At 37.5% G+C, this 14,411-nt stretch overlaps 1 protein-coding gene across 1 annotated transcript in view; it reads left to right on the top strand.

The window, feature by feature from the left end:
- The window catches only part of LOC103771170 (coiled-coil domain-containing protein 132-like), a gene marked incomplete at both ends in the record, with an annotated part of 15,460 nt that extends 1,052 nt beyond the window's left edge, over positions 1-14,408 (top strand). The window contains 6 exons of the mRNA XM_008938464.1: positions 2,330-2,372; positions 4,594-4,692; positions 7,631-7,771; positions 11,482-11,617; positions 13,528-13,625; positions 14,376-14,408. Coding sequence (XP_008936712.1) covers positions 2,330-2,372; positions 4,594-4,692; positions 7,631-7,771; positions 11,482-11,617; positions 13,528-13,625; positions 14,376-14,408 — 550 coding nt within the window. The remainder of the gene's footprint in view (positions 1-2,329; positions 2,373-4,593; positions 4,693-7,630; positions 7,772-11,481; positions 11,618-13,527; positions 13,626-14,375) is intronic.
- Between the last annotated feature and the right edge of the window lie 3 nt (positions 14,409-14,411).

Here is a 14,411-nt window from a genome sequence, read left to right as displayed (position 1 = left end):
CTACATGACTTTCAAATACGTCCAGGGATGGTGATTCCACACTTCCCTGGGCAGCCTCTTCCAGTGCTTGACAACCTTTTCAGTGAAGAAATTACTCCTCATATCCAACATATCCACCTTGTGTGGATATAAATTGTCTATAAAGCCAACATTTGCCTACATAGATTGAATCCTTTCCTTACATAGTTGTGAATGAAAACTATAATTTATTTATTTGAATTGGGAAAAATGTCTGATTTCTCTCAGTCTGAGAGACTGACCCCTGAACACCTTTTGCTCTTCTTAACTCTACTTTCTGTAGAGAGGTGGGTCTTGCAGTCTTCTGTACCCATGTCTTGTATATACTCTTCAGTGAGTTCTCTTCAGTATTTATTGCTCTTTCAGATACTCTGTACCTCCAAACTTTGGTCTAATTTAGTCTCCATATCTTCTGCATTTTTTTCTTTTGGAGAAATTAGCAACATTTATTCAGCTTGAAAAGGCAGCTTCATTTCTTAAAATCTTACAGTGCTCATCTGGAAAACCTTGCTTTTTTGAGATTTAGGTTAAATTACACAGTTTCTTTAACTTAAAGTCTGTTTTGTGTAAATGATACAAAAGTTTCTGTTTAATGTTGAATCTCTTCAAGCTTTTGTTGCAGCTTCAAACTTTATCTCCACTAAGTGCACTATAACAAAATTTGGAACTCAAACAGTTCATGTTTTTGCCATTTGGAATGTTTAACTGCAGAAGTTACACACGGCACAGTGTCAAGATACATGACAAATAGCTGTGAGGATTTACTTTGTTGCTGCACTCAAAAGGATATCCTTGCATCCCAGAAGACAGTTTCTTGAAAGAAAGGATGTTGACAGAAAAAATTGGCACCGCTTCTATATTCTGAGGGAGTTTTTTGAGCTTGTGTGTGTTTGCATTGTGAGAGCAGCACAATTCAGCTGCAGATCACAGACTCGGTGCTTACATGTCTGCCTCTGTGTGCAATTGTCCTTGCAGAAGTCTGAGAGAGTATGTATTGTATGGAATAATGTCTCACTAGCAGGGGACTGGGCTGAATGAATAAATAAATCTTTTGCATTTCTGTTTAGAACTGCAGTAAAAATAGCTAGTCAAGAAAACAGGTGTTCTAGCACTTGTAATGTCCTTAGACGAGGTGTCACCTCTGCATCATGCTATCACGTTTTCACAGTATCCCTTTGACTATCCTGTGCCCACATAACATGAATCGGTGCCTGCCTTTGTGCAGTCATTCTTCCCATTTTTCTTCCTAGGTGGTGGTAAGAATTGAATGTAACTCCTAAAAAGCACGGTATTTGACTTGTTAAATGCCAGCTCTTTCTGGTGCAGTTTTTTTTTTTTATTTAAATCTTTCTTTGGAGGGCGTTTTATTCAGGTAATCTAACAGAACCAAAAAAGGAAACATGATGGATGCATCATTTAAATGGAGAGAACTAGGTAGGAAAGCTAGAATGTGTCGTTCAGTAGTTAACACAGGCCTCTTAGGAGAAAATTTGGAACTCGGAAGTAAGTTGACTAAAATCACATGTGGCAGTTATCCTGTGAAAGCTCTGTGCTTTCTATGCTTAAACAGAATAAGCTGCTCATTTCTTGGTTGCTCTGACACTTCCAAACAAAAACATAGTAGTCATATTTTGTGTCTTACTTTTCTGCCAGGCGTTCTGAAATTTTTAAATCTGTTTCTCTCACAGTAGCCATTTTTGTTAATCTTTCTATACCAAATATAGCTCACATAAGTGAAATGATGAGCTTAAAAAGTTTCCCGAGTGTTGTATGAACCAAAGTGGGTGTGGTTTGTTTTTTTTTTTTTTTTTTTTAATAGTGTTTCTGTGAGGGGTTCCTGAGCAACAAATAAAAGTTACTGTACCATAGTCTTCAAAGACACTGATCTCTCTGGGTGTGTTCTGCTATAGACCACAATGCCAAAACAAAACATTTGGAGCACACATTTAATGTTTCTTGGATGTTGGGAATACCTTTGAATGCTTGGCTAAATCTCAGCAGGTTGAGGTCTTGTCTAGGCCCTCTTACCGCTGCTGCTTTATTAACCTAGAATAATGTGCTGCTGCAAAGAGAGTTTAATTTGAAGTATTAGGAATACTGCAAATGCCTACAGTATGTGCCTTTCAGTAATAACAGTAGTGTGATGATGCTATTCTGACACTGTAACAGCAGGTTCATGATTCATGATAAATTACTGTCTTGTGGCTTAGTAACAGGAGAATGTGCTTTACAGAAGCAAGAAACTTGGTGTGAGATGTTAATATGATTAGTAGTTTTACTTTAAACATTTTTTTTTTTCTTTCATTAATAGCGAATTGAATTCAAAGCTGCAAGACACCTTAGAGCAAATTGAGGTAAGAATTAATATATTGATGTTTAGTATATATTAGTATTTAACCTCTAGGTACTAGAGCTTTCCAGCACAATTCTATTAGCAATTACAGGACTGCTGTGCAGATTTCTTTCAAGTACTGTCTGTGGAATGCTGTAGTCATTGCTATTCATGTAGACTCTTGTGTTGCAATCAACCTAAGTGCTCTGTCATAAGTTATCAGACTAAGGAGCCCAGCTCACTAATTGTGCCCACTTTAGAGTAGTAAAGCAGTCAAATAAAATAGCCACATAGCATTTGAAGTTGAAGCGGGCAAAGGTATGGCCCCTGTGTGGTGGCAACGCGTGGTGGTTTTCAGTACAGGAGCTGCTGTGCATTCTGTAGACTACTCCTAAATAGTCATGAAATAATGAACTAGCAGCATGCCCATAGGTTTGAGTAAGCTACACAACAGATCACATTTTCACTGGAAATTTTAGAAGTTTCCAGTTTCAGCAAACTGGAAACTGCTGGATAGTGCCAGTGCTGAGCCATAGGAAATGAGACTTACGTAGATGGGAAAGACCTGACCAAGACAGATCAATTTAAGTTGGGAGGTAGTATTGCTAAAGGAAATTAATATGAAATGGCAAGTATCTTGCTGGAAATTGATGGCAAAGAAGAGTTCAGGAACAATAGGAGTTCTTTTAACTCCATTACTAGGTAATTTTGAGCTGGAACTGTGCAAGCTTTTTTGTAAGTAGTCTAGTAACGCAGAGATGTGTAATGTGTGTGTAGTGCCTGTAGCGCCTGCACAGGTAACGCGCAGCAGTAAACTGAATTAGCTGTCCCAGCAGCTCTCTGCCTCTGATCACGTGCTCTTTAGAAAATAAGATCAGTGCATGTATTAGCAGAACTCGTTATTCAATTTCCTGTAGCATTAGAATTCAGTTATATTTCCTTGATTTATTCCTTTGTACTTTTGCTTCCTTGCAAAGCTTTTTTTGTTCTTTAACTCTTTCACTGATATATGCTCTGTTCAGAGCATGGCTGGTTCAAAAAAATCTAAGGAAATGGTTCTTTTCACTCTCATATAGGACAGTCATTAAACTAGTCTCTTTTTTTTTTTTTTCCTTAAGGTCACTCAGTTTGGCTTCCTATTGCTTTCATTTACTTACCCCCTTGTGAGCAAACGCTGATGTTGCTTAAAAAGAGATGTGCATCTTTGCTTCCTTTCAGTAACAGCTTTGCAGAGCAAATTCTGTTCATACTAAAATCTGTTGTCAATCTAAAATCTGCCATGTTGGTTGGTGAAAGATATTCACAGCTAGCTAAGTAGTAATATTCAAGATTGTTACTTAGTATTTGTGCATTTGTAGAAATATCTTATTTTGCTTTTGTAGAAAACAAGATACTTTTACTGGAATTATGTCTATGCATATGGGAGAAGAATAAGTCATCCTGGGGTTCATAGAGTATTCCTGTGAAATACATGTCATAATTATGTAGGGTCATATTATCCTTATTAATATCTTAATAATGAGTCTTCTCAACAGGTGGTTGTGTGGTGTTTTGTTTTTTTTTTTTTCAATCTTGTAGTTTAGGTTTTAACATTGACCTTACTTTTATGCTATGTTACAAATAAAATGCAAGATCACTGTAGTGGCAGGAGCCATTTAAAAATGGACCTGAAAAGATTAATGTGTTATGTGTTGAAGAGCTCTTCATGGTCAGTTTGATCATCCCTGTTTCTATCTTTGTACAGCTATTCTACATGAAATAAGAGAAGGAAAGAAATATTTTAAAAAATCTGTATGGCTGAAATTCAAATTGCTAGCAACCTTTCTAAGAATTTCTGAATCTTCAGGTTGCTTTTCCTTATATCATTTCGCTCAGGAAAAAATGTACTTTGTGACTGTATTCTATTCTTTTTTGTGCTTAAAGGAAATATTGATCTGCTTAAAAAAACTCAACAAAATCAAACACCTCCCTGTGCCCAAACCCAACAGCAACAGAAAACTCCCACCAAATCTCTAAAAAAGCCATAAATATTTTTTATTTAGCCATAAAGGCTACTTTTGGCTACAAGAAGTAATATTTGAGCACCTCAGCATAGTCTGGTATTGCACAGTGTTGGCTATTTTACAAGCATAATCATTAGGTTGTTTAAATCAACATCTTTTATTCACTTGTTATTAAGTAATGTATTATATGGCCTGGTTTTATTTTGTCTTTAATGCATTTTTTTCCTTCTATTTATATAGGAACAACTGGACGTAGCGCTCTCTAAAATATGCAAGAACTTTGATGTTGGCCATTACACGATTTTTCAGCAGGCTTACAGGCTGCTTGGGAAAACACAGGTTAGTACTCATCTTCTAAGTAAGTTGTAAAGAACAGTCATGTAGCAGCATGAAGCTTGGAGTGCTGTGATGGAAATGTATTTTCCTAATTGTTGTGATTTAAGCCCAGCCCACAAGCTAGTCCCATGCAGTCTCTTGCTTACTCCCCACTGTTGGGATCAAGGAGAGAATCTGAAGGGTAAAAGTGAAAAAAATCTCCTGGGTTGAGATAAATGGCAGTTTAACAGGTAAAGCAAAAGCCTCATGTGCAAAACAAAACAAGGAACTCATTCACCGCTTCCCATGGGCAGGCAGGTGCTCAGCCACCTCCAGGAGCGCAGGGCTCCGTCACGTGTAACCGTTACTTGGGGAGACAAACACCACTGCTCTGAACGTCCCTCCCTCCCTTCCTCCTTCTTCCCCCAGCTGGATATGCTGAGCATGACATCATATGGTCTGGAATATCCCTTTGGTCAGCTGGGGGCAGCTGTCCCTGCTGTGTCCCCTCACAACGTCTTGTGCACCCCCAGACTCCTTCCTTTGGGGTGGTGTGAGGAGCAGAAAAGGCCTTGACTGTGTAAGCCCTGCCCAGCAACAGCTGAAACATCCTGGTATTATCAGCACTGTTTTCAGTGCAGGTGTGATTCATAGCCCCATACTGGCCACTCTGGTGAAAATTAACTCTGTCCCAGCCAAAACCAGTGCACAAATTGTATTTGGGCATGTGAGCACAATTATTTATTTTTTTTTATAACTAGTTCCGTGTTTCTGAGTTTTGCACAATCTGTACCTTGTACGTGTACATTCCCATTTTATATTGTATTTGAATATGACAGGAATGAAGATGTGAGGAGACTTTTTTTTTTTGGCAACAAAAGATGAACAAGGCGTATTAAACCTGTACTGTGCACATGTTCTTAACGTTACATCTGTGTGCCTTGAGCCTTTTTTATGTGAAGAGGAGTATGTATGTCTAAACTCTCTGGTAGGGTGTAGTTACTTCTGCTGGTGCACTGCCTTGAGGTTAGGATGGTTGCTCTGGGAGGACAACAAACCTGTTTCCTTTGGAAGCAGACATGAAGTGTGGGAGCTCGTACTAAGCTCCTGTCCAGTAAAGGAGGCTAAGGAGACAAGAAGGTCCTGGATGTGATTTTTGTCAGTGATCAGCATTCATAACATTGTGAGGCACCTCCTGAAACGTTGATTTGCTAAAGGTCATGTCAAGTGCCTGTCCTCTGAAGACAGGACAAGAGCTCCCTTTGTTCTTTATTATGCTTGGGGTTTTTTTAATGTTGTTTCACAGCTTTTAGAAGTGTGTTGGACATTAGAATGCCTTGTTTTGATTTTTTTTTTTTTTTAAAAATTTTTGTTTCATTTTTGTTCTTTCTAATTAGAACCTTTCTAGCCAAGTTAGGTTTTTTTTCGCAGTTTGATTGTGGTAACAAGTGTAGCTCTGTGGTAGGATAGCAATGGATTTCTCTTCTCATACTTCGAGAATGTGCAGAATTATTGGAGTGTCTAAAGACTGCACCTTAAAGTCGGGGGAGGTTAATTAGACTTTTCCTTTGTTGGTGCATTGTGTGCAATACCTTTATCTACTGAACAAAAGTAAATAAAATGCATTCAGTGCTCTGAAGTCTAGTGCATGGTATGTTGAGAAAGGCAGATTTTGTTGTTGCAGAGGAACACTGTTTCTGAACAAAAGTGTTATTTGTTACTTTATGGTTTTGCATGCTCTGTTTTCATGGTAGTGACTTGTTTTTGACATTCTTTTTATTACTATTAAAGTATATATTTTGAACTTGTCCTGGAAAGAATTTAGTGGTATCATTATTGAAATGTCACCTATTTTTAACCCTTTTAATTAAACAAAATGACAAGGACCTTCAGTGTCTTCTGTACGTTCATGTTCTCATTTGTCTTTGTTTTCTTTGACTAATTCAAGTTAGGACTAGCTGCAGAAGATTGGTTATTTGCAGTAGGGTAGAAGCAGAAGGGATTGCTCATTGCTTACGGGGGGTTATTGAGTTCTCTACTCTTGTCAGCAGCAAGGAATGTCAAATAGCAAGTAGTGAAACTGAGTATTTTCAAATCTGCACGATCTGTTAACTTCATTCTGACATCAAATAAGTTTTAAATCAATTCTTATATACTATGCATACCAATTATTAGCATAGCTTGACACAATGAGAAAATTCAGCTTCTGAAGTGGACTAACATTATATACAGTTTATTAAGAAAGCATCAATAAGATAACTCGGGAAACAGCCTGACTTGAAACTCAGGCATGTTTGAAACATGGCAGAACTTACATAGTCACTAGCATTTAGTACACATACTGACATCTGTTTTTTTCTGGAAAAAGTAAGTAGTGTTAAACAATTTTTAATTTTATTTATTTATTTCAAAGAGGGTTTTCATAAGAAATGTATTGATATGATGTGCATGCCTTTCTGTAACATTTAGTCCTACTTTATATTCTTAAAGGAAGGTCTCAGTTTGGTAAATGGATTGAAGACTTTGTAATTGTGGGTTTAACTTTATTAATTGTAAAGAAAATATTTTTATCTTAGTTGGAAGTGTCTCCAGTGGAAAAAAACGGCACTAATCTCGACTAATTTCTTTTTGACACATTCATCAATGACTAGGAGGGTAAATGAATTAATGGGTAATTTCTGTAGTTATACATATTGTATGCACATAAAATTAGTATCTACTACAGTTAATGTCAAAAAAAATGGTGGGCTATAGAGGGAGGTTGCCAGGGGAAACCGATTTTACTGAACTCTTACATCGCTACATTGTAGTGTTGCCAAATCCTATGTTAGATATTTTTGAGACCATGATTGGAAGCCATGCTTGCAATCTCCTGTGTTCAGTACTGAAAAGGACTTGCATTAAAAGACATATGACAAATAGAATTTTGCTATTTGATTTCATGTTACTCCTTTTCTTTCAGACAGCAATGGACCAGTTACACATGCACTTCACTCAAGCCATTCACAACACTGTGTTTCAAGTAGTTCTTGGATATGTGGAGCTGTGTGCAGGAAACACAGACACCAAGTTTCAGAAGTTACAGTACAAAGACCTCTGTACAGTATGTAATTCTTTAATATATATATATATTTTTAAGCTGAATATTTCTACTGTTGTAAGTGTACCTTAGGTAAGTTGGGACTCAGTAGAATAACCCTGCAGCTACTACAGTTTCTTAATGCAACTCATAGGCTGCCTGAGAGGTTGTTTTTTCGCAGCTTGATGTTGATTTTGATTGCACTAAAGCTTAGCACTTTGTAGTTAGTGTACACACCAACTAAATAAATGTAAATCATGAGATGCAAACCGGAGACCAACATTTCAAAAATCCCATGTCTTCAGTATAATATGCCAGGGTGGTCTTAATGTATAAATGGTTGTGATTTTATATTACTTCCATTGGTTTAATTAAAATCTTTTTTGGGCAGATGTCCTGTTGTGTATTTCTAAAAATTTTCCTAAATGGACTCATTTAGCTCATTTGCATTGTACGTGGGCAGTGGGGGACTATAGTGGTTTTTGTTTTTTTCCCCTTTTGTTCTAATTTTTGTTTTTCTTTTCTGGAATTCAGATACTGGATTTTATATTAACATTTTTTTTTTTTTTCAAATTAATATTTTCAGTGATTTTTAAGCATTTTTGTAAGTTGTGTGCCAGTGCTCTCTGAGTCACCATTACCTTGTTGAGCATTTCTTTCACTAGCAATATGCCATGCATTAACTTGTGTGCCCATTCTCCTTTTGAATACTGCTGGAGCAGGGGAGAGTTCAACTGCTTCATCTTCAAGTTTTGATTTTTTTTTATTCTAGCATAAATTCAAAGAAATTCAGTTGTTAATTCCATTTAAGACTATGGAAATAATCTTGGTATTTAGTAAGTAATCCCTTCTTTCTGGCCACCTGGAACCCAGTATGTTTTCAAGTATAGTGATCTGCACAACCAAAGTTTAGATCATATAGCTACTAAAAGCCCTGAAATACAAAGAGTAACATAGTCTGATGAGTTGGTGGAGAAAATTGGTGCAACAGCTGTTGAAATGGCAGGTCAACTAATTGTTTAAATGATAAACTAGTTACTGTATTTTGTTCCATTATTAGCAAAGGTCTATAGAATCTGAGATTAAAGTGTCTCAGTAACGCAGTCAGTAATGTGCATTGACATATAAAGTTTCAGTAAAAAAATAGCGATCTCAACTGTGCCAAGAATTTGACTTTTCTTGTTGATCTGTCCAGGATGCCTAATTTATATGCTTGAGGCAGTTCTGGTTTGACAGGGAGTAGAACCAGAATAAGAATTAATTTAAACAAACAAATAAAACAAAAACAAAAAAAACAAACAAACAACAGAAAACATCACAACCAACCAACCAAGCAAACCATAAAGACAATGTGGTTAATATGAGGCCTCCAGATAGTTTTGCTAGTGACATCTATTAATGTTGAAGACTCACAGTTTTTGTGAGTCTGTGATCAGAAGCAGGGTGTAGGAGAATATGGCTTGGGCAGTATGTGCTGCTGCCAGGAGCATTATTTAAGTTTAGGAAGAAAGAGAACACAATTAATTACAAAATAAAGACATGCTGTTTATAATTTAATTTTTTTTCCTGAAAGCTTAAAAATAGGAGGGATATAAGTGATGCATTTGTGAAAAAATCTATCCAGTCTGTTTATTCTCCAACAAACTTAATAATCAAACTTATCAAAGTTTTGTTGCAGTTCATTGATTGGGAACCACACTTAGTGTTCAGAAAGCCACAGCTACATCAGTGGATGAGGATGCATTTCAGAGGGAACTGATTGCTTTGATTAAGGGTTTGCTCTCTATAGAATCCATGGTTGATTACTTTGGTGTAATGTTCACATGGCTGTTGCAGAAGCTGTTACTATTTTTGAAGAATTTTGTTGCAACTGTAATGCCATAGCAGCAGCTACATGATAAAAGCTAACTAGCCCTGCAGAAATCAACCGTGGACACTGAAGTAGCAATGGGAAAGTATGAACTCAGATAAGCAATATATTTTAGTCTTTCCTTTACCCAGCAAGACCCCTTCTGTAATGTTTTGAAACCTGCTGCCCCTGGTGGGTGGAGATCTGAAACCCTAAACCAGGTACAAGCCTGAATGAAAGGGGCGTACACCTGTCCTATTCCCACTCCCCTTTTCCTGTCTTCGGGACTTCCTGCCGAGGTCTATGAAGGGGCTTGTGGTTTCCCTGTGCTACACGTGGCTGTGGCCATCTTGGAGACCTGGGCCTGATCTACAGACTGATTCCCTGCTTCCATCCACGTCCAAGGATTGTGCATCCAGCTTCAATCCATCTCAATCGCCAAATAAAATTGGCGAACCCAATTATATTCTGTCCCGGTTAGAAGGCAGAATTGTGTCCCACCTCCCTTAACCCTCAGTTTCCCAGGTAGAGAGGTAAATAAGGAAGGCAGGGGTAATGAAAACCTTGCACCAAATTGAAAATTAACAAAATGAAATATATTATTTAACAGGGAACAGAAAGGAAGAGGGCTAGGGGTTTAAACAGGGTACAGAAAGGAAAAAGGGTAGGGGTTTAACAGGGTAAGGGGGGTTATAGGAACAACAAGGCAAGGAAGTTTAAACTTCCAAATATACAAAACCCAAATGTTGTGCTGAGGCTCCCCAGTGCTGGATCTCGCTGGATTGAGGTGGATTGAAGCTGGATATACAATCCTTGGACGTGGATGGAGGCAGGGAATCAGTCTGTAGATCAGGCCCAGGTCTCCAAGATGGCCACGGCCACGTGTAGCACAGGGAAACCACAAGCAGCAGCAGCAGCGTGTGTCCGGGGTGAAAGGCAAAGGAGCAAGACAGCAAGAGGAAGAGGCGTGCCTTTCTTACCCCCTTCATAGACCTCGGCAGGAAGTCCCAAAGACAGGAAAAGGGGAGTGGGAATAGGACAGGTGTACGCCCCTTTCATTCAAGCTTGTACCTGGTTTAGGGTTTCAGATCTCCACCCACCAGGGGCAGCAGGTTTCAAACCATTACACCTTCTTAAAGTCATCCCTTTACCTGACAATTTCCTCTTACATATTTCTGCTGCGTATCTTTCTCTGTGATAAGATTGATACTCTTCACCTAATGAATATCTTAAATCACAGTTGGCTCTTTGGAGCAGAGCAGATCAGGAAGGTAGGACAAAAGCCATCTAAGTCTGGTTTTAAACTACTTCTTTATACAGCTTTCAGTCTGGTGGGGCACCAGCCAGGATGACATTGATGTTCTACTGCAGTACAAGTATCTTATGTCATTGAACTGATGCAGTGTCTGCATGTCACAGGGGAGGCTGCATCTCTCTTTGATAGTGAGATGAGCTGACCATTAGACTGTATGGCTTTACTTCTGTATCTATATTGCTGTTCCATAAATATAAGAGGTAGTTAATATATGGGGCAATTGGGAAAAAAAAAAAAGACACTAACAAATAAACTTTGCACTTTTAGACAGCATTTGATTTGTTGACCAAAATCAGGCATTTATCACGTGTCAAATACTTTTGAAAAAGAAAGTGGTCATCCCTGGAGGTGTTCAAAAAGAGTAAATGTAGAACTTGAGGCTATGGTCTAGTGGTTAGGGAAATGTTGGGATGAAAGGTGGACTTAATGTTCCTAGAGGTCCTTTCCAACCATAGTGATTCTATGTCAAGCACCTCAGCTGTATGAATATGGATGTTTCGCATGTTTTGTTTTGCCTCTGGAAAAAAAGAACACAGTTGTTAAGTTTCACAATATTTTGGTTTTCTGTAGCATATTACATCAGACAGCTACATTCCATGCCTTGCTGATCTCTGCAAAGCCCTCTGGGAAGTCATGCTCAGTTACTACCGAACGATGCAGTGGCATGAGAATCATGACCAAGATGAGGCAGCAGCTGTGTCTTCTGGTAAGAAACTGTTCTGGAAACAAAGCTTCTGCTACTTGGAAATAACGTTTCTTGTGCTCAAGTTGTTAATTTGTGTGTTGATACGTTTGTGGTCTTGACTCGGCGCCTTCAGTGTTATTACGTACAGTGTGCAGCAAGGACTTGCTTACTTAGGGGACTTCTGTAGCCTTCAGTTTAAGGTTCATTTTTAATGAATATGTGTATGTGCCATTACTATGCTATAAACAGTTTTATTTTAAACAGTGCTTGTTGCTGAATTGGAAGTCAGCTGTACTAGATGACTACATAATCTGAGGATTTTTTCCCTTTCATACTGAAATTTTGTACTGGTCCTATATTAAATTTTTTGATCTGTCTCAAAATTTTCACTGCATGTTTAGCTGGGTGTATTGGGATACTGGATTATTTACTTAGGTAACTGAAGCATCAGGGAATGAATCTGTTGTAAATTTGTTGTGATTTTCAGAAAATGCGATTTCCTGAATGTTGTATGGCATCTCTAGTAGTGAATCTGTCATAAGCTATGGTCACAAATTCCTTGATAACCTTAGAGGAAACTGGCAAATGCCTGATCTTAAACTGTAATTTTGATTTTCTATTGTTGTAGTTCCAGTTTGTTTTTAGGACAGAAGCACAAAACCTTTGTCTGTTGCCTGACAAAGTCTCTTAAGTACATTTTGCTGGTCATATTCTAAATTAATATAAAATGTCTGAAGATAGACTTTATTTTCCTGCTAATCCAAGACGATTGTGTTTGGCAGAGGACAGAGTGTGACACAGTATTAAGATATATTCAAAACTCCCAATTAAATGCATTAAGTAGGTTGTCTGTTTTCTTACTTGTCGAGGGACTGTCGAATTGCTGCTATTCCTAGTAATTCCTCCTTGCCTGATTTGCATAAAACTTAGATCCTTTATGTTAGATGATAACAAGAAAGGGGAAAAAAGATGGAAATGGAAGTTAAGACATGTCTTGGAACACTGTGATTCCTACAGTGTATTTGAAGTCCCACATTTCTTTCAAAAGTCAGATATATTACAGAAGTTAATTCCTAAAAAGAGTAGATTTTATGCTAATTAACATTGTCTTCCTGCTTTAAATTTGAAAAGCTAATGAAATTATTTTCTTTCGAGTGTCCTTCTTGTATTGTGTGGAATCTAAAAAAAAAAGTGGATTTGTGGAAACATCATGGCCGATGAAAGTTTTATAATTATCAGAACTGAAATTCTGAGAAATAAAGTATGTTTTCTCCATGGAGAGAGAGAGGACCACATACAGGAGAAGTTTACCACACATTACAGTGCTTTTTTTGGAAGTTGATCCAGTGCTATGGAAAGGAAGGTTTTAGAATTAAATGTGGAAGAAATGAAAGACACCTGGTTATATAATTGACATTGTTTCCTGCATAAGCACAGATTAGTATGAGCTGGGAAAAGAAGCAAAGAGCATGCTATGTTGCTTGCATAGCTCGTGGAAAATATTTCAGAATTTTTCCTCACAGTTGCAGGTAGAATTTACTGAGGCAGAGTTAAAAATCTTGCTTCTGAAATTTTTAAGTTCATGTTTCTTGTCTACAGTCTGCAATATCTTAGACAGTCGTGTCGTAGAGGGTAAGCTCACTGAGCATTCAACTTTGTCTTTTATATTTGAAATATCTTTTTTTTTATTTTTATTGAATGGGGTATGTTGTTTACATAATGGCAATCAGAAGCTCTCCTGGTCTGTATTGGTGTATAATATTTATATATGTTTCATTCATTTCCTTTCAAAAGTTTAGAGCCATGGAGCTCTCCTGGAGTTTGCATAATGGAAAATATCATAATGGCTAAGGCAGAAGATTCATTATGGGTAGAAAACTAGGATATATTTCAAGGCTTTTGGAAGTATCTACAGTACCTTTCTCCTTTAGTTTCAGATGGCAGCAATGTGATTGGAACTGAAGAGAACAGTTTTGACCGCAGCTATGTGAAAAAGAAATTGGAACATGGTCTTTCACGAATATGGCAGGTATGTTTTTTGATTTTCTTTTTATTTTTCTCCCCCATAATATTTATCTACCCTCACCCAGTTTTTATTACAGTTGTATTTATACTGACCTTTTTAAACAAATTGCTCCAGGTATCTTTTTTTAAAAGTGGTTTGTTTTGAGCTAAATATATCAAAACTATGGAAATATAATTTCTGTTACTCAGTTACTAAGTTGCTGTGCCTACAAACTCAGTCAAGACACCAAACCATAGTAACACAACTTTCAGCCTGATTCCACATCTCCCAAACTGTGTACTGCCACACAATCTATTTTCTTCTTGTCCTTTTCTCTGTTGGCACAGTCACCCTGCTTTATGTTTCTGGTATAACCACCAGAACTGCAGAACCTGCCGTTGTGTGACCCTGCCTGGTTTCAAAATGTTTCTGGTCTGACTGTTGGATCAGTTTGATGTGCAGTGACACCCCTAAAGTATGGTGGAAAAAAAACTATAAACCTTTTACATGGCTAAATTGTAATATAAAGCTCTGCTTTTGCAGTGACAATAAAGCATCTAGGATTGACCTTGTGTTTTAGAGTGTTAAAGAAAATGATTATAATATCGTTTTAGAAAGTCAGTGAGAAATCATTCATGTTACAGAAAATTAATGTCTACTGTACATTTATACTTTCTTAGAAGTGCTAACAGACCAGAAAGTGCTAATGGACTAGCTTCACTTATTTTGTCCTCAGTGTATTAAGTATACAAAAAACTTGTTTGTGTTTTGTAGGATGTTCAACTGAAAGTGAAAACATATCTTCTGGGA

This window comes from Merops nubicus, unplaced genomic scaffold, assembly GCF_000691845.1.
Source record: "Merops nubicus isolate BGI_N331 unplaced genomic scaffold, ASM69184v1 scaffold29610, whole genome shotgun sequence".
Taxonomy (NCBI): domain Eukaryota; kingdom Metazoa; phylum Chordata; class Aves; order Coraciiformes; family Meropidae; genus Merops; species Merops nubicus.
This window is presented reverse-complemented; position numbering and strand designations above follow the sequence as displayed.